This window comes from Phalacrocorax aristotelis, chromosome 3, assembly GCF_949628215.1.
Source record: "Phalacrocorax aristotelis chromosome 3, bGulAri2.1, whole genome shotgun sequence".
NCBI lineage: Eukaryota > Metazoa > Chordata > Aves > Suliformes > Phalacrocoracidae > Phalacrocorax > Phalacrocorax aristotelis.
The window spans coordinates 29,649,847-29,668,963 of record NC_134278.1 but is presented as its reverse complement, the minus strand read 5'-3'; the positions used below and the strand labels follow the sequence as shown (position 1 = coordinate 29,668,963).

Sequence of the window (19,117 nt, the reverse complement as noted above, 5' to 3'; positions counted from 1 at the left end):
AGAAATTATTGGCAGCTTTTGCTTGCCAATCCACAGACACACCCTTATGCCTGTGCATGTGTACATATATACACAGGTATCACGTAAAAGCTGCAGAGGATTGATAACGCTGGTCTTACTCCACTCATCCAAATATTCCTTAATCACTTATTTGCTCTAAGCTACATATGGGGCAAAGGTCACACTGGCAAAAAGACAACATTGTAACTGCCCTGTCAGACTTCGCTTTCTCCTAAATATCTAATATCAGCTATTGTCCAAGACAGAACACTGAGCAAGATGGACCCTCACCCTAACTCCAGCTGCCCATTCTTACATTGTCAAAGACTATGCTCTCCCAACAGCAGTGCACTCTGATGTTAGAATTCTCATTGAAGAGTGTTCCTATAAAATGTGGAACTGGTATTCAGGAACAGACTGTGACAAAGGAAACTCCTTTCAGATCTTCTGTTTCTTCAGTGTAGAACTAAACTACTAAGCTACTGAAGACAATGTGACAAAAACTACATTGACAACTTCTGAAATGACTCTGGAGTAGATTTCAGGGCTGCTATTAGAGGCTTAGTGGGGTTTTACAATGTTGTTGCTCAAGTTATTGAATTTACACACCCTCCTTTATTAATAACAAAAGGGACACATTCAGTCTACTATTAACAGACAGTTTGAAATATTAGAATTAAAGTATTTTCATACTTACAAGACTCTGTGCTGTAGCTTTAATTTTACAGAGGAAATTGAAGCACAGAACCTTGCTAATTTCAAACCACCTGAGCTATAACTCAGCTAGTACAGCCCCATGAGGCCCCCGGATGAGGAACATTCGACACAGTCCCTGGTGGGAAGAGAAAAAGTGACAGAGAATAGCAATAGATACAGAGGATACTAGGAAATTAAATTATGAAAGGGAAGTGGAGGTAGAGAAACAGCACTGGGAAAAGTAAACCAGCAAAGGCAAAACCCGATAGAACTAAAAAGAAAGATATAGGCGATCTTAGTAATAAATATCTAAATATTATCTCAGTAATAAATATAGAGATTGAACAGAAGGATAAAAGATAGAAGAAAGGAAAAAATAAAGAAAAACATATCTGAATAGAAAAGTTGAAAGTTGTACACCAGTGTACAACTGAACAAGCTGCAAATAACGAAAATACGAATCATGTTGAACATATTTATACTGGAAGAAGCACCAGTGGCTGTTGACTTAATATTTTGAGTCTTTGTCACCTGTAAAGTATTTAAATTTCCAAACTACCCTGCCATGCTGACTCATTTTTATATATGTTATACAAAAATAGAACATATAGTAAAAATAGTTGACTTGCAAATTTGAAGTAAAAAATTTCCATGTGTTAAAACAAAAGTGTGACCATGTTTTAATTCTCCAGCAACGTAAAACTGAGGAAAACAAGCCTTATTTGCTGGGGGAAGAGGAGAAAAGGAGAATAAAATACTCCTAAAAACATAATCAAAACTTTGAAATTTAAAAACCTTTATTTTTATTAACATAAGTCTTCCCTTGATTATTTTCAGCCAAAATTTGACAGAAATATTCAAGTTTTTGACACATTGGTCAAGGTAAATATCAAGTGTAGAAATACTTTTTTTTTTTCCCTGTAGATGTTAGCCCTGGTACAGAACTCCACTGTTATTGCTGTTTTGCGTTGTGGTAAATGCTACATCCACCTGAATCACGCTAACAGCGGGACTGAGCAAGTCCCTGGTGGATTCCGTATTTTAATTTGACACGCATCACAAATTATATGGAAATGGATGAATGTTTTGAAGTTTCTACCACGTCATATGCCGATGATAACATAAAAACCTAACATCACGTTTCAATGAAAAAAAAGAGTCTAAAGCAGTAACACACATCTACGTAAGAACTTATAATCTTACTTATACTACTTAAGAACTAATAAAGTCTAGTAAAGCAATGAAACATATATATTGATACTGAAAAATATCACTAAGTCTCAAGACTGTAAATGAAGATGGTGTAACCTTTTTCCTATTGTCATTTGTCATGCGTATGTTCAAACAACAGAATTAAAAATGCTGTTAAATATTTTTCAAGATAAATTAGATCACTGATAACTTGCATAAGAGAACACCAAATTCCAACTGTTCTATGGATTTTTTTTCTGTAAGCCTGTAACCTGTTTAACTGAGAATTTGCCTGCAAGTACCTTGTACTGACTGCCCAGTGCAAGAAAAAAACACAATAAATACCATGTGAAATACTAACTAAACATTTACTCCCATTCTCCATTAATCTCGAAATTGTAAAGAGGGATTTTTCCTGTCTTTAGAATTAAAACCTATGAAAATCAATTGATTAATAAACTTAATACAGCATTTATCCTGACAGAGGACTGAACCCCCATTTCAAAAAAAAAAAAAAAGGTGGCATTACATCACAGGACTACTGATTTATGGTTCTTTAGCTCATAAAGCTCAAAGTAATGAGCCCGTTACTTTGTAAATAAAGAGTAGTAAAGTGCAAATTCCAACAAGTAAAAACACAGCATCAAGCCAAGCACTCTTTTTAATAAAATAATTTGATTTAGAGAGCCTTTAGATGAGCTCTGTGATTCATAAATACATAAACTGCCTTGCAAATCCTATTACAGATCCAACCTCTCTCCATCCATTAAACTTCATAAAACCGATCCAAAGGAATAAAAACCTAAACTCTTCAGAAGGACCTAAAATAGGGAAAACTGGTAGTCTGTTACCTAAGAACAAAAAAGCATGCAAAATAAACATTCTCCAAGTTCTTAATATAATACCAAGTTCTCAATATAATACCAATAATGTAAAATTTTTATACAGGAAAGTTACTACCTTGGTCACAAGACATTGTGCAACTGTTCACATGGACAGCTTGAAGGAAGGAAGGCATAAAGAGGTAAGAAAACTGAGAGAAACAATTGTAGACCCAATTTTGGGTTACAATCTGAAGGTTACATTCAAAATTACTTCACATGCAGGAGGTAAAATCATGTGTATTTGGCTTTAGTGAAAAGAGCCTGAAATGGCTAACACAGCCAGATGGGACACTAGATGAAGAAAAGAAGTATTTGATGTCAGAACAATTGGTTTGGCTCCAAAGATTCAGTAGGTAATTTCAATTTTAAGAGAGGTAATGCTGCTTTCAACAGTGCTCATGAAAACACAGGCTAAAACTAGAAAGAACAGACTGCACTTGGGGGAACACTTTCCCAGCGGCAATCCAGAGGGACAGGGAAAAAAGGCCCATTAAAAAGATGTCCCCAACAGTCTTTGTACCCTCTTATAGGGTCAGTCTTCCTCATCTTTTTTAAGAAATACCTGATTTGATAAACATATCCATAAACTAAATTGGTTAGAAGTTTGATTTTATTATGAAATCCACAAATGTCTCCAGATGATATGCAATTTAAATTCCATTCCCTCTATTACATGTATAATAAATCAAACTGCCCCAGTAAACGACATCCTCGAAAGCTACCGAATTCATGATAGCTGAGAAATACCAATTTAGTATGAATGTTGGTTATCTAGTTCACTGGCATGTGACCAGTCTGACCTGCTATGCTCACAAGCTTACAAAACTAGTGGATAAGCTTCCAGCAAGACACAAAAGAACGAAACAGAACACTTATCACTAGGGTACCATCCAAAGTTCAAAAAAGGTGTTGCTCTCAAGAGTCATGTCATATCCTAAACTTCAGTTTCCACTTCTGATCAAGGAATTGCTCAGAAAGGAAAAAAGAAGGCAACCCCAAAACCACACATCCACAACCACTCACACCGCCCAAATATTAAAGACGCCCAAGAGCTGTTCTACATAATCTACCCTCCTATGCTGGTCATTCAGGTCTTGGAAGAACTGCCACCTGACCACACTGATGAAGAGAAGCAAAGAGATGCCTAAAACAGATATGGGACACTTCTGATTGTTCCAAGAACTTGGGTTTCATTTAATTCTCAAAAGCCTCATTTTGTCAAATTCTGCCGTTTAAGTTGCAAAGAGTGCAGTTATATCCACTTCCACTATCGGCACTACATCCATCTGCTAATACCTACTTCAGGACAATATATGGCCCCTGTTACAAAAAGCTTGTACCTTGATTCACCAAAATAACAGAAAGCTTCCTAACTGCGATATAAGAGCAGCAATCTGCTCAGTCTAACCCCACAAAACCAACAACCCAACTACATCTTTACAGTTTAGCAGTCACTCCACAAACACATCCTACAAGTATTTCAGCATAACATCTGTTAATTTGACCCATACCCTTTCCAGCCTGTGAGACAGTCATAAAGAGTTAGCTCTACCTCTGCTCAAAGGCATTACCAGGATCACCAGGAAATAATCTTCTTGTCTTCTCCAAACATGTAACTGGTCAATCAAAGCTGAACAAGACAACCCCATTCTATTACACAGTGGCAATTACAGAGCAAGCTGACCAAGCAGACAAAGACCAACAACGTCATTCAACTGAAGAAACCATTTAGATCCAACACAAACCGGATTCGGGCCGAGACATTAACACGAGACTACTTTACTGGTACTGATATAGTTCTTCCTATCAACAGGACAACAGACACCCATTCTCATGCTCCTTGCTATTTGCATATAGCAGTACTGCTGACTGAGATGCTCAGTACAAGAGAGACATGGACCTGCTGGAGCAGGTCCAGAGGAGGGCCACAAAAAATGATCAGAGGGATGGAACACCTCTCCTATGGAGAAAGGCTGAGAGAGCTGGGGTTGTTCAGCCTGGAGAAGAGAACACTCCAGGAAGACCTCATTGTGGCCTTTCAATACTTAAAGGGGGCTTATAAGCAAGATGGGGACAAACTTTTTAGCAGGGCCTGTCATGACAGGACGAGGGGGAATGGTTTTAAAGAGGGTAGAACAAAAGCCAATGTCAACACAGCAGTAAGAGAAAGAACAGAAAACAAACACACACTCCAAACCAAGTTAAGAGCAAGACAGAAGGGGTTCTTAGACAAAAAGACCTGATCTCCGAAGTAAAGCAGATACAATGTTGTCCTGTCACTCACGCAAGAAATTTCATATTTAGAACATGGTACAAGTTCTTTGTGTTGAAGGTACATAAAGATAGTATCTTGTTTTCTGCATAGGTTTACAAATATTCTTGAACTCTGCTCAAACCAGGCTTTCAAACAAGTATTAGTGAGCCATGCCTTCTGCTCCTCCATTTTATCGGTGAGACCCAATACCATTTTCGCCAAATCACCTCCTCAGTCCAACTGTTTTTACCTTTATCTCTTCAGCTTGCTCACAGCAATCAAATAAGCTGTAGCACGAAATCTTCACCACATTAAAAACTGAACAGAATAGAGTATGTTCCAGTTATTCATGGAGCAGCATGCCTTTGATGGCCCTCTGAACTAACTTCCATGAGCATTTTGCTCCTTAACTGTTCCGTGACCTCAGCACGGGTTATGCAAAATACATCTTGAAGGTCTAAAACAAATTATGGTAAATGAATTTGTGCCTCTGGAAAAAATTAACTCTTCAGAAATGAAATAAAAAGTGTAAGAAATACAACCATCTGCTTTCAGTATGTCCTAGGTCTTGCCCTGCTTAACATAAACAGGTAACAAGTATACATAAACCTAGCAAAACAAGATAACCTTCCACTAGGGTTAGAAGCATAAGAGAAGAGCCAACAACCAACCATTTTGTTACCATACCGTTTCATGCAATGCAGAATATATTCATAGTGAAATGCTATGGGAAGGGGGGGGCAGGGAAGAACTGGAACAATCAAAATATAGCGAACTATCATTCTGCATGACACACCAATGGTGTTGTAGCTCTAAGGATGTAAGTAAGGCAAGTTTTCTGGGGCTAGTCATGCTTTTTTCTTTTTTACACAATTGACGTTGGTGTAGAGATGAGCTTTCACGCATATTGTCTGGAAAAAACAGCCTCTGTATGGGTAATTCTTACCGAGGGTACTATCATCTTGCACAACTGCATTCTTACCAGCAGACTACATAAACTTTGTTAGATCACGAACAGCCCCAGACAAATCAAACCGATCATGAGCTATATGGTTGCTCAAAGAAGAAAGACAAGAAGAGAAACTTTGCTTCAAACTGATAATCTTTCTCAACTAATAAATAATTTAAATACATACCGCAGTCCTACTATCTCTGAATAAGGACAGTTCTTATCAAGACCTACAAAGAACAAGCAACAGCAAGAACACTCCGTCGCCTTTTCGATATCTACTACATTAATTCTGAACTGCATGTTTTCATTTACTTACTGATATGTGGCTCTGCTCTTGCCTTCAGATTAAAAAAAAAAACCCAAAACATTAAATTCATGAACCTAGCATAAATCAAACCAGTTGATTCCCTTACTCTGCAGACAGCCTGAAATAACAGAACCCAAATAAATGAGCCAGCTCACTTATTTGAATGGACAGCAGCCTTAAAAACTGTGATTATTTAATTATCAGTAGTATTAATTATTGCACTGCTGATCACTTTTAGGAGAAATACGTGCCAAAAAAGCCGACAAAAGTCTCCCCGTAACCTCCAAAATGTCCAGCTGTACCTTATGAGTTAATTAAAATATTTTAAATGCAGTATCTGTTTAATGGAGGATGCACAGGATGCAGTGTGAAACAAGAATCTGCATCACTATTTTACTGGAAGGAAATACAAAAACTCAGGAGTAATTTTTTTAGTTGTATACATTGTACAGTTTTATGCACATTAAGAGTGATACAATTTTGTTGGGTTACGGACAAAAACATATAAGGATACAGACTACAGCAAGAACAAATTAAAACATTAAGGGTGGCCTCAATAATGTTCTACTGAAGTAGTGAAAAGATCAAATCTCTTGTTTTGGCTTTGCAGTCCACTTTTTCATTGCCTCAGTCAATATCACCTTTGATTTACAGTTGTCCACATTGTTATACTACTAAATTTAGTGAAGATGAGAATTTAGTCTATTAGTAGAAACAAAATACATACTGTATCAGGAAATTATCAAGATTTTCAGAAACTGTTTGTAGAAGTTACTAGAAAAAAACTAAATGTCGATATAATCAAAGTTATCTGCATTAATCTACAACACTTCAGTAATGAACCTAAAAAAGTTATTATTTTTAGGTTTTAGGTATTTTTTATTATATACAGTCAAATAAAAAACTATTAAACTTAGAGTATATTTTTGTCTCTTACACCAAATTCAGGGTACATATTCCAACTATTCATCAACAGAAATAATTTTAGGGACTGGATGACTTTTTTTTGAGCTTCCAAAACTACTCCACAACTCCTAAGATTATTTTTATTTAAAACTTTGCTCTAAACTGGTTCCAAATCAGGTGTTTCCAAACAGTAAAAAAGAACTGTATTTTCATTCCAGGGTTTTGTCTAAAGCCAACCAAAGCAGAACACCGAGAATCCAGTATCAGCCCAGTACCAGAAGGTCTAGCAACAACAGAATAAACCTGAGGTCAGAGCAGTAATTTGTACAACTCTCATGCTCCTCCTGCTAATCCAGAATTATTACATTTTCTGAAGACAACTAGTAACTTCACTGATCAGGCACAGTACTTACACTAAACAAATCATGGCTTTAATTGGGAATAATTTACATATACTCAAGACAAAGCCTAAATTACTTCTGATCCAGATTAGGAGCCTTCTTCTATTGTTAAAAAGAGCTGCACATGGTTTACATGCCAGGCATGTAAGCAGCACAACAAAAAGGGCAGGAAGGAGACAGAAATCCCAAATTATTATTTCTACATTATGAAAATGGGTTGGTACTAGAGTATAACTGCATTTTAAATCGTAATCTTAAAAAATTGTAACATTTACCTGTTGAACAAGGCATCTGGAAATTGGGATCATTGCTATCCAAAACAGGCAAACAGAACTGGGCACTTGCAGATCCTAGCATAGGATCCTTATCGCTGAGCATGATCTTCAGCGAATCCTCTAAGACATTTTGACTTGTACTAAAATCCTCACAGACTTCATTCTCCAGGTTGGATCCTAGAAATAGGGCATCATCTAAGTGTTCAGTAGGAATTAAATGGTTAAATGTATCAACTATATCCATGAAGACTCCTGTGTGTCTTTCAGCCCTATAGAAAGACAAGAAAAATACCATAAGAAAATAAGCTACAAATTTTAAAACACCTAAGAAACCAGCAAATTGTTTTGGCTGTTGTGTTTTATAAAGAATGCTTAAGGTATTTTAGAATTGTAACAAAAAAAAAAAAAATCTGCTTACGGCTTAGTATGGCCCACTGCATATGTAAAAATCAATTCTCTAACTGATTAATCTTAAAAAGAAATCTCATGCTAAGTTAATATTAACTACACTATCAAGAACAATTGAACCTGCTTAGCAGCATCGTGAGCACGCATCTTTAAACGTAAAAAGATGAGGTCAGCTTCCACTAACACCAGTGGAGCTGAGAAAGCTGAGAGCCTGATCTACTAGGCCCAAAATTGAGACGGACTATATTTCCATTCATAGAAGAACTACCAAGTCCATCACATCAAATAATTATTTTCAGCTGCAAGGCCTTATCACTACTATTTTTCACCTATCATTACATTCAACAAAATTACAGAAATTTTATATGAAAATCTGACCTCAATCAAGTATGAGAATTCAGAGCTCGCTTCAAAAGGGCCAAGAGGCTTTTAGAAATTTCAATTTTGAAGTTTATGTAAAACTTAAGAAACTGCATTCAAAGATGGCACCTACGTTCTACAAGAAGGAATTCACTATTTTCTAAATCACTTCTTTTGCAATATAGCAGAAATGCAACTACGGCAGCAGAGAGTCAACTAATAAGAATATATAACTACACAACAGAATCAAAAAAAGTCAGCAAAATGTTTGTTCAGAAGTTTAGCATAAGCATATACTTAGAGTGGAGAGATAATTACAATATGGTCATGGAGCAAGGAAAACAGAGTAATACAGTAGTGCCTGGTTTAATTTGGCATACAGTAAAGTCTGGGAGACCAGTTCTGGCACACACAAAGCTGTTCAAGCTTCTGGAAGCAGAAAAAGGACGTACATTCTCTCCTGCTCCTTCCTTCATCACCCTCCTCCCACACGCTAGACAGGATTTTTTTTTTTGAATGAACTCATTAAAGGAAAAGTGAGATTTAGAGTTTGTAGTGCTTGAATTACTTCCTATATCTCTGTTCCTGCAATCTGCCACTAAATAAATCCAGTACCTGCTCATGCTTACTAGAAAAGTAAGTATGCTTCCTTATATACATCAACGGGACATTTCTGTTTTAGCAATCAACAGGGAAAATCCTAGCCACACACATCCGAGCTCTGCTACAGTTTCAACCCTATTTATCCAATTTATTTAATTTCACAAGTTTACAAAACCTAGAGGTGAGCAGGAAAGATGTTTTGTTTTGAAAACACAACAGTCTCTTTCATTCTCCCATAGTGCAGCTCAGAAGAAAACAATAGTCAGGTATGGCACTATGTTTTTGCAGAGCATGGTGTCTTTACAGTATTTACACATTAACTGTGACAACAGTCTAATACACAACATCCTACTGACCAAACAGCCAGCAAGAAGGAAAGTCAGGCCAAGTCAGGTGAATTTAGTAAGCACGTAACAGTCTTACAGCAGCAAGTACATAACAATTTGAAAGCTACCTAACCAAAAAAATATTTTTTCATCAAGCAATGCAGTGCATCTACATGTACACCATGCCAACCAGCACCTATAGCAGTCCACATTCTTTTCACAGTTGTCAAAATAATTTTCAAATTTTGCAACAAATAAAGCAGCAATCTAACACAGGAAGTGCTATGCTGCACTGTATAATCTATTTTTACTATGCCATCTAGTTACAACTATACTATACTGGATAAACTACAAGAGCTGCAGTGGCTCAACATAAGTAAATAACTATAAATACCCCAATCCAGTATTTTAAAACACCTTCCTGTAACAACAGGTTCTTTTCATATAAGCATGACACAAGTACAAACGTGACAGACGCAGGATAAAACAATGGTGAACCCTGACACTTAACTGCCAATAACACTGCAACAGAACACCCATGAATTACTGCAAGAAACCTTTTGTACCCAAAACTGAAGAGTGGCAGGGGCTTTAGGCATATTTACAATATTACATCTCAAGTTTTTTCTGGACAGGAGGGGAACATTCATATAACTGTTACTAACACTGCTGTTACCAAAGCAGTGCTGACCACTTCAGTAAGAGCAGTGTTAAGTAGCAAAGCTCAAGCAGAACGTTAGCACTGCAACAAAAATCACTGCTGACAGAAATTAACCTCTGTCTTCAGCAGTGTGATGAAAAAGAATACCTACAGTTTTGCAAGACTACCATGCAGCCATTCACAACACTAAAAGCACTGCAAAATAACTAATTGTCCAAGCAACTATACAAGCAATGGCCACAGCCACCTTCAAAATCACCTAACTAGCTATTAGAGAAAATTCAAGAGGAATTTTATTGAAAGGTTTATTTCTAGAACTTGAGTCTATGACCAAGTATAAGCTCTATCCAAATTCTGGATCAAAAAGTCATTGTAACGATATAAACAAAATGGTAATGCATAAAAATCCTACCACCACAAAATCTAAGATTAAAGAATTTGTTCTACAGTCTTAAAAATAGTTAGAGAGGTTATCCCAGTAAAGCACAAAATAAAATTTTGCTTTACCTGGTTCAAGAAATCACCATTCAATTCTTTGCATAACTTTTAGAGTACCAAGTTTAGAAAATTATTTCTAGCATTACTAGATGAACTAACACATGAAGTGTAGAATCTACCGGACCCACAATGAAAGACACACTTCTTGCTGGACAGCCAATTGTTAGGAACAGTTGATACAAAATAAAAAATTATTCCCTTACAATACCTGAAGTGCCTGAATTTTGAACAGTTTATTTTGCATTTGAAACACTGAACACCAGGAAAAATAGCCAGAGGTATAGGTAAAACACAGTGAAGTTTTTCATGGTCATTTATTTCCAAAGATAACTCTAACAGCTCTGACGACGAATGTATCGTTCCCCTGGAACACAGCTGTGTCCTCCACTTGAACCCTAAAGGCCAATGGCTTGGCATCACTCACAGCAAAAGTGCACGTACCAAGCGTACTCCCATCCCGCAATAATTCAAAAATGTTTTCCCACTGGGTAGTTAATCAGAAGCAACAGAATATGAAAAGTCTCATGTATTGAGAACCAGCGAGGAGCGTTCATGAATGAGGCAAAAGAGCAAATGCCAGAGGAGGAAATCCCAGCCAGGTTCCAGACACAGAATTTCTCCCACCCGCTGGCTCCTGGAACAGCGGGGCATGTACTGAGACTGCTACATCACACAGCGCAGCAAGATACAGGAGCGTGGGTGCAATGAGATCTGACCGTCAAGAAAAGCTAGATGTATAAAGAGTATTCCCCTCAATTCCTTAAATAAAGTACATTTCTCTTATACTCCTGAGATTGATTTGTTTCAATCAGCCCTCCCCACTGCAACAGCAGGTACTCACAGAAGTAACCCACCAACCAAACTCTTTCATTATTAAGTGATCCATCACTAAAATTAACCCTATTGAAGAGGAAATGTCATTTAAACACAACTTCCAGAACTTCTCTCACATTATGTTTACCATAAAATCTCAATCACGTGCACCCTCAGTAAGTCTGCAGATGACACCAAGTTGGGCGGGAATGTCAATCTATTCAAGGGTAGGAAGGGTCTGCAGAGGGACCTGGACAGGCTGGATCAATGGAACGAGGCCAATTGTATGAGGTTTAACAAGGCCAAGTGCCGGGTCCCGCACTTGGGTCACAACAACCCCACGCAACGCTACAGGCTTGGGGAAGAGTGGCTGGAGAGCTGCCTGGCGGAGAAGGACCTGGGGGTGCTGGTTGACACCTGGCTGAACATGGGCAGCAGTGTGCCCAGATGGCCAAGAAGGCCAATGGCATCCGGGCTTGTATCAGGAATAGTATGGCCAGCAGGAGGAGGGAAGTGATTGTGCCCCTCTACTCGGCACTGGTGAGGCCACACCTCCAGTACTGTGTGCAGTTTTGGGCCCCTCACTACAAGAGGTACATTGAGGTGCTGGAGCGTGTCCAGGGAAGGGCAACAAAGCTGGTGAAGGGTCTGGAGAACAAGGCTTATGAGGAGGGAGTAGCTGAGGGAGCTGGGGTTGTTTAGTGTGGAGGAGGCTGAGGGGAGACCTTATCACTCTCTACAACTACCTGAAAGGAGGTTGCAGTGAGGTGTTGGTCTCTTCTCCCAAGTAACTAGAGATAGGACAAGAAGAAATGGCCTCAAGTTGTGTCAGGGGAGGTTTATACTGGATACTAGGAGAAACTTCTTCACCAAAAGGGTTGTCAGGGATTGGACCAGGCTGCCCAGGGAAGTGGTTGAGTCACCATCCCTGGAGGTATTTAAAAGACATGTAGATGTGGTGCTTAGGGACATGTTTTAATGGTGGACTTGGCAGTGCTAGGTTAACAGTTGGACTAGGTGACCTTAAAGGTCTTTTTCAACCTACATAATTCTATCATTCTATTATTCTCTTCATGCTCTCAAATAATTTTCTTTTCCAGCTTATAAAACTCATTTCTTTAGTTTTTAAATTAGTTTAAGGTAGGTATGTCATCGTACTGCCTCAAATCCCAACAAATACTGGTATGAAATAAACGTGTTGCAGGATCTCACGTGGCAGATATTTACCTTCTCCCCATTTACTACTTTTTATCTCTACGTCTCTAGCAGCTCTAAATTACTGTCTGAAATTAAAAGATAAATAGGTAGAATGATCACTTGCTAAGGAAAGACGAGAGATCTCAAGCATATCCTTTCAAACTCATCTTGGAAGGGAAGGAAGACTAATATCTGGACAAGAGATACTGTACATCTTTAAGATTTCTCATTTTTTAGTTTGTCTATGAAAGAGGCAAAAAATTACTTCAGTTGCTGTTGTATTATTCTTATCAGAACAGTTTAGCAGAGATATCCAACTGCATCAGCATGTCTCTACCACCTTATCCAAAATCCACCTCAAGCAGAGGTGATCACAAATTGTATATACCAGTAGAAATCCTGAGTGTTTCTTAGCTAATGTACAGGCCAAACACACTCTGTCTTTCACTGCATTCTAAATTGTCTCCCTTTAAACACCAGGGGTGTTTAATTTTCCAACTACATATTTGGATTTCCATTAGCTGTATTTGTGTTGTTATTTTATTATTTTCCTTTACACATGTTTTATTCAGCTTTAATAGTGTCCCTACACCATTTATTTTACTAAGCAAAAGTTAGGTTTCATACTTTTAAATAGCATTCACTGTAATTACTTTCTCTCATTCCCTCTCTGCCCAGAGGGTAACTTTCACTTACTATTTTACATTTTAAATTTGACTTTCATGTATTAGCTTATATTTTATACCTATAAATATAAAATAGAAATTCCTGTATTTTTAATAACTGACAATTTAGAAAGAAATCTCATCCTCAGAAGCTGGACTTCAGAAAAATAAAATATTTCTACACAGAAAATTTTTTTTTTAATTGCCTAAATTGGGAACAAGGGGGAAAAAAGTCTGAAGGAACCTAATCAAAGAAAGGAAAAAAAACCTCACACTCCTTATTTAGGATACTCAAAATCCCAGGTGTTGAAGATCTTATCTACTTTATTGGCCTACCTGAATCAGTGAGTCTGAAGCTGCTGAAGGCAGCATAGTAACATTACAATTCCTTCCATTTCATTTATGTACCTTTCTGAATAGCATCTGTTCCTTCCAATTCACTGAATCTGGATAGTGCTTTTAAAAGCTTTTGTAAATCTAGTTATTGACTGGACTAGTGTTGGAAACATTGCAACACTCAAAATATAAGACTTGGCCTGCTGTCCTGTAAACACCTTCCTTCAGCTTACGCACACCAAATGGCTAAGAGCAAGGACTAGTCGTAACAGTAATAGACTCCATTAAATAAAAAATCCATATTACTTGTATTTCTTCAAGTAGTAGTAATAAATGCTGGTCAGAAAAGTATACAAAAGGAACTGCCCTATTTGGATGAATAGCACCTTAGATGCCAAAACAGATGTGAAAAGCTGACTCAGCCTGTCACAGAGGAATCAAATGATAAGTAACAGTAACCGTCAAAAACTTTTCAGCAAAAGAGGGAAACTGCACCTTAACTGACATGCAATTAGCTAACAACACAGGCAGTTAAAAAAAATCCCTCACCTGAGTCTTTTGGTAATTACTGTACCAAAAAAGAGCATTCAAGGTATCAAGTTCATCAACTTGATACCTTTTTCACAGAGCTGTGATGTTGGACAACCCCATGTGCTCACTGACACCTTGACACTTAAAACCCACCTACCAATCAATGTAATTTCAAAGTGCTGACGCTAAGCAGAGGCAAGTTTTACAACCAAATCCCCTCTTTCCTTGTATACAAAACCTTAAAGTTTAAGGTCACAAGCATCTAACTGAAAACTAACATTAAGTTGCCATGTGTCCATGTTTTAACTGTTAGAACCTGCATTTGTTCTTACAACATTTATGGATATTATGGCACCAAAAGCCAGAACCGAGACCCAGGTCCTCTGTATTAACAGATTCTGGCTAACAGAGCTCACAGTCTAAACACATCATGGGATAAAAAAGGAAGTCAATTCCAGACAGTGCATCAGTGGCAGAATTGGTAAGAAAACTTCAACTTTACAACACTCATGCTAGTGCACTTTCTACTCTGGTTCACACTGGCTCAAATCCCACCATCTAGGGCAGTCTTCAAGAATTAAATTAACCAACAAAAGATTTTTGACAGGACAAGCAATTTGATTTATGAACATATGCGTTGCAATATATCCCAAAAAATGCATTCGGAACTGTTAAAGAAAATTTCAGTGTCCTTTCTCAAAAAAGGATACATCCCTTGGATGGAATATGGTTTGCTGAGCTTTGGCCTTTGACCATAATCAAGTTTGATCTTTCTCCTTCACCTATCTCCCAACAAACAGGACACTGTCAAAGACCTGTCTAACAGTAACATGTATTCAACAGGTTTATTTGAAACATCAATATTGCTGTAAAGAAGGCCCAGGTACACCAACAAAGCTATACACCAGAAACATCAACCCATAAGTATCCATATGCCACCTGTTACCTTATTTAAATTCCCTATTTATTATTTGTTATTTATTATTTTAACCCCTCATTTGAACATAGCATAAATGTTAAGCTCTGTAACAGGTTACACCGATTATTTGTTAGTCACCCCAGACAGAGTAATTTCAATTGCAATACCTTTTGGATTTGTCAGTCTCTCTCTGATAATGATTCATACGGAAACACACATTAGAATTAGATTTTTCAGAAATACTTAGAAGCTTAATGGCTAAGCTTCATGAAGTTTTCCACAGAAATACACCATCCATCACACAGCTATACTGACACTGCTCCAGCAGATGTCATAAGCTGTCCATAATTTTTACTTTTTGCTGCTATATAATAAACACTCATATCCCAATTTAGTGGATTTTGTCACCGCTACTTCACAATATTACCTTTCAAAAATATTCCCTTGCCACAAAAGAAGTTTCTGACACAATACGCCAGAATAATATAATGAAACAATGAAAGTTTATCATTTCCTACAAATAAATTTATCTCCTCTCAGTATGCTTAAGACTTGGATTTAACAATATTTAAGTTGACATGGGAAAATTAATTTTTTAAAAACACAAACTTCCATTTAAAAAAACAGCTAAAAAATTTCATACAGCCTACATTGGCTCAGCTCTCTGCACAACATGAGTGTATTTACTCCATGAGGTAGAACTAAGCCTTCAAAGAAGAGGTCACAGAAGCATAACAGATAATAATTACAGGTTTTTTTAGAGCTTTTGCTTTCTTAGAAACACACTACCACTGTGCTGAATTACTGCAGTTAATTATGTTGAATCAGATCTAGCCAACATGGTTTGTAGTTAGGTGCCCTTTCAGATGCTTGAAATTCCTGAGGGTTTGCAAATGTAAAATGCATATAAAAACTGAATGACTAACAGGCAATGACAGCTGAAAAAAACCTAGGTGTTCAGAACTCTGTATTTTTATGTATCATCTTTAAAGCTAACTACAGAAATTAAAAGCAGAAGCTACTCAGTAAAGAAAAAAAAGAGCTGAGCAGCAGTTTCTTTGTGGGCTACACACTAAGCGTAAAGACTACTCAAAGTTAAATTATTCCAAGAAACATAAAATCCAGGTTTTCAAGATCTCCCTTACAGTGTGCCCTGAACCTTAATTTATTAAGCAAAAAAACCTGCAAATTTGTGGTGTTAAAGAGATGCCAGATGCTTACCATCCTAACATTTAACCGGACAATATTTCCACTCTGTAGCGATGTTAGCATCCATTTTTATAAAAGCAAATGTACACAAATTACATAATGGATTAACAGCTACATAAAAGACACCATCACAACTGGTATGGTACGGCTGTTGTCATCCCACGTTCCTGCCTTCCCTTCCTCACTTTTATGCTTCATTCTGCAGGCTATTTCTACTAACTCAACCTAGCACAGAGTGCTCTTCTTCCAATCCCTCACCTCATGGCTACAACGGGTCTCCATTGTGTGGACCATATATAAAGCACACCCTCAATCACAGGAGCAATGGCTCTTCCAAAGCCTTATGTTAATTATTTGCATTCAAGTAGCAGGCAAGAAGTGTGGACAAATTGCCTCAGAAAGAGCATCTCATCCAAGAATAGGATCTGGAAATACCACCAGGCCACTGAATCCCCCGGGGAACACCGATGACCACGTTCTCTCCCGCACTTCCTACAGTGGGTACTGTACACAAGAGTTAAACACAGAAATTGTTGATGATGCTAAGTTTGAGAGACAGGAGGAGGAGCCCAGAACAGGTCAGACCAATAGCAGGAAGAACAGCAGGGTCTAAATTGGTGTTTGTTCCTCAGGTTTATATGGGGCAAGGAGGCATTAGCGGCTCAACGAGTGGGAAGGGACAAGCACTGCCAAGAAGGGGCACGGCCCAGCAAACGCGGGGCGGGGAAGGCGGTGCTGAGAAGCCGGCGGCAGCACGGCCCCAGGCAGGCAGCTTGCGGCACGGTGAGGGCCGGGAGAGGCCGCCGCAGGCAGCCAGGCCAAAGCCAGAGCGCCATGCCCGGTGGCAGGACAAGAAGGCCAGGACCCGCAGGGCCCAGTCTCCGCAGGGTCGGCGCCGCGGGGCCGCGCCCGGGCCGAGCGGAGTGGGGCAGCCGGGGCTCGCCCGGGGAGCGCCCCCGGACCCACACCCAGGCCGCGGGCCGCCGCTGCAACACGGGCCGCCACCGCCGGTGGCAGCGCCGCCTCCGCACCCCAGCCTGTGCCGGCGGCGCCGCGGCGGAAGCAGGCCGCGCTCCCACCCGGGCTGGCCCGCCGCGCTGGGCCTCGCCGCCAGGCCGGGCCAGGCCAAGCCAGGCCGCGGCCCCGCCAGCACCGCCACCGCAGGCCCAGCCCAGCCCGGCCCCGCCTGGCCGCCCGCCGCGCCCCGGCGAAGGCAGGGCGAGGCCGCGCAGCGCAGCGAGCCCCTTCGCCTTCTTCCCCCCTCCTTCCCCCGTTCCCCTGCCGCGACCCGGCGGCGTTAACTCACCCCGCTCCGCCGCCCAGCACTGCCCCGGAGCCGCGGAGGAAAGACGCGGCGGACGCAGCGAAGGGAGAGAGGGCGGCCCCCGCTCCCACAGGCCGCGGGGCTGCGCGCGGGCTTCCCCTCCCCCGGCTCCGCTGGTCCCGGCCTGCCTCGCCTCGGCCTGGCTCGGCTGGCGGTGCCGGCCGCGTGCCCGCTGCCCCCTAGGCGCGCCCCCGCGGCGTCAGGCGAGCGGCGCCGCGCCGGGCCCGGCCGCTCACGTGACGGCGCTGTTTACGGCGGGGGGGGAAGGAGAGGGCGCGCCACCGCGCCGCGCATGCGCGGGCGCCGGGACTGGACGGGGCGGGGGTGGCCGGCAGCGCGCCCCCGCGGCGGGGAGAGGGTTCGGGCACTGCTGCGGGGTCGTGCGGGTGCTTGGTGCCGCATATTCCCGGCGGCACCCGCCGCCCCGTGACACAGCCGCGCCTGCGGCTGCCGCGCCAACCCCCGCCAAGGAGCCGGAGCCGGCCGCCGCGCTGCTCCCGGGGGGTCCCGGGCGCCCTCCCGGGGTTTGGGGGCCGAAACAACCCGAAGCACCTGGCCGGTGCGTGTGCCACCCCCTGGCCTCGGTCCGCAGGGAGCAGCCGCCGCCCGCCGCGGTGCGGCCCTGGGTACGCAACCTGCTGCTTTGGGTCCGTCCTGCCCGCCGGCGGCCCCGCGCCGTTCTCTGCAGCTCCCGGCGGGCCGGTTTCGTCGGTTACCGCGGGCGGAGCGGGAACAGCCCCCGGAGCCGCCAGTCCCGGGGAGACGTGCCTCGTGCTGCCCCTCGGCACGTGCGTTTTCCCCTTGGCCTCCTTTTTTTCCAGTAACAATTTCCGCACGTGCGCCGCAGGTACCTGCGGCACGCGCTGCCACGGGTCCCCACCAAGAGGCTCTTCCCGTGTGAGTTCACCAGGTCGCCAGAGCCTGCAGTAACGCAATGTCTACATAACGTTACCCCAGAAACGGACGGCTTCTAGTTTGCCTCGCAGCGTGAGTTAAACGCAGCACATGTTGTTGTTCCTTCAGCCGGATGGTCAGCATGAAGTGCGGTAGTGGGGTTTTATTGCATATACCAAGCTTCAAATTAAACACACCCCCAGAGGAGAAAAGGGTTCTGAACATTATTTCTAATGATCAAATTCTAACAAACAAATCTTCTGAATGACCATATATTAATACTGCCTTTACATATTCCTCATATTCTGTAATGAAATGCAAACATTTTACGATGTCAGGACAGAAAGAGTTAACATAAAGGTGAGGAAGTTAAAATAGGTTGGTTTTCCTTTCGGTTTTTTTGTTTTCTTTTAGTTCTGTTTTGAGCCTTCGAGGTGCGTGTTCTCTAGGGCCTGCTGTGGTGCCATAAAGGCTGAAATAAATATTTCTCTTGCTACCATCGCAGTA

The 19,117-nt window shown here is 41.1% G+C and overlaps 1 protein-coding gene across 8 annotated transcripts in view; it reads right to left on the bottom strand.

Annotated features, from left to right (window-relative positions):
• The window catches only part of PHF3 (PHD finger protein 3), a 51,530-nt gene extending 33,691 nt beyond the window's left edge, over positions 1-17,839 (bottom strand). For 2 of the 8 annotated variants that reach the window (XM_075087037.1, XM_075087039.1), the window contains exons 1-2: positions 17,699-17,838; positions 7,867-8,135 (exon numbers count right to left, since the gene is read on the bottom strand). Coding sequence is in view for 2 of the 8 variants with exons in the window: in XM_075087035.1 (XP_074943136.1) it covers positions 7,867-8,110 (244 nt within the window). In the remaining 6 variants the exon portion in view is untranslated. Of the gene's footprint in view, positions 1-697; positions 828-7,866; positions 8,136-17,698 lie in introns of those variants that run through there. The other 6 variants (XM_075087035.1, XM_075087036.1, XM_075087040.1 and 3 more) reach the window with 6 other exon arrangements.
• Between the last annotated feature and the right edge of the window lie 1,278 nt (positions 17,840-19,117).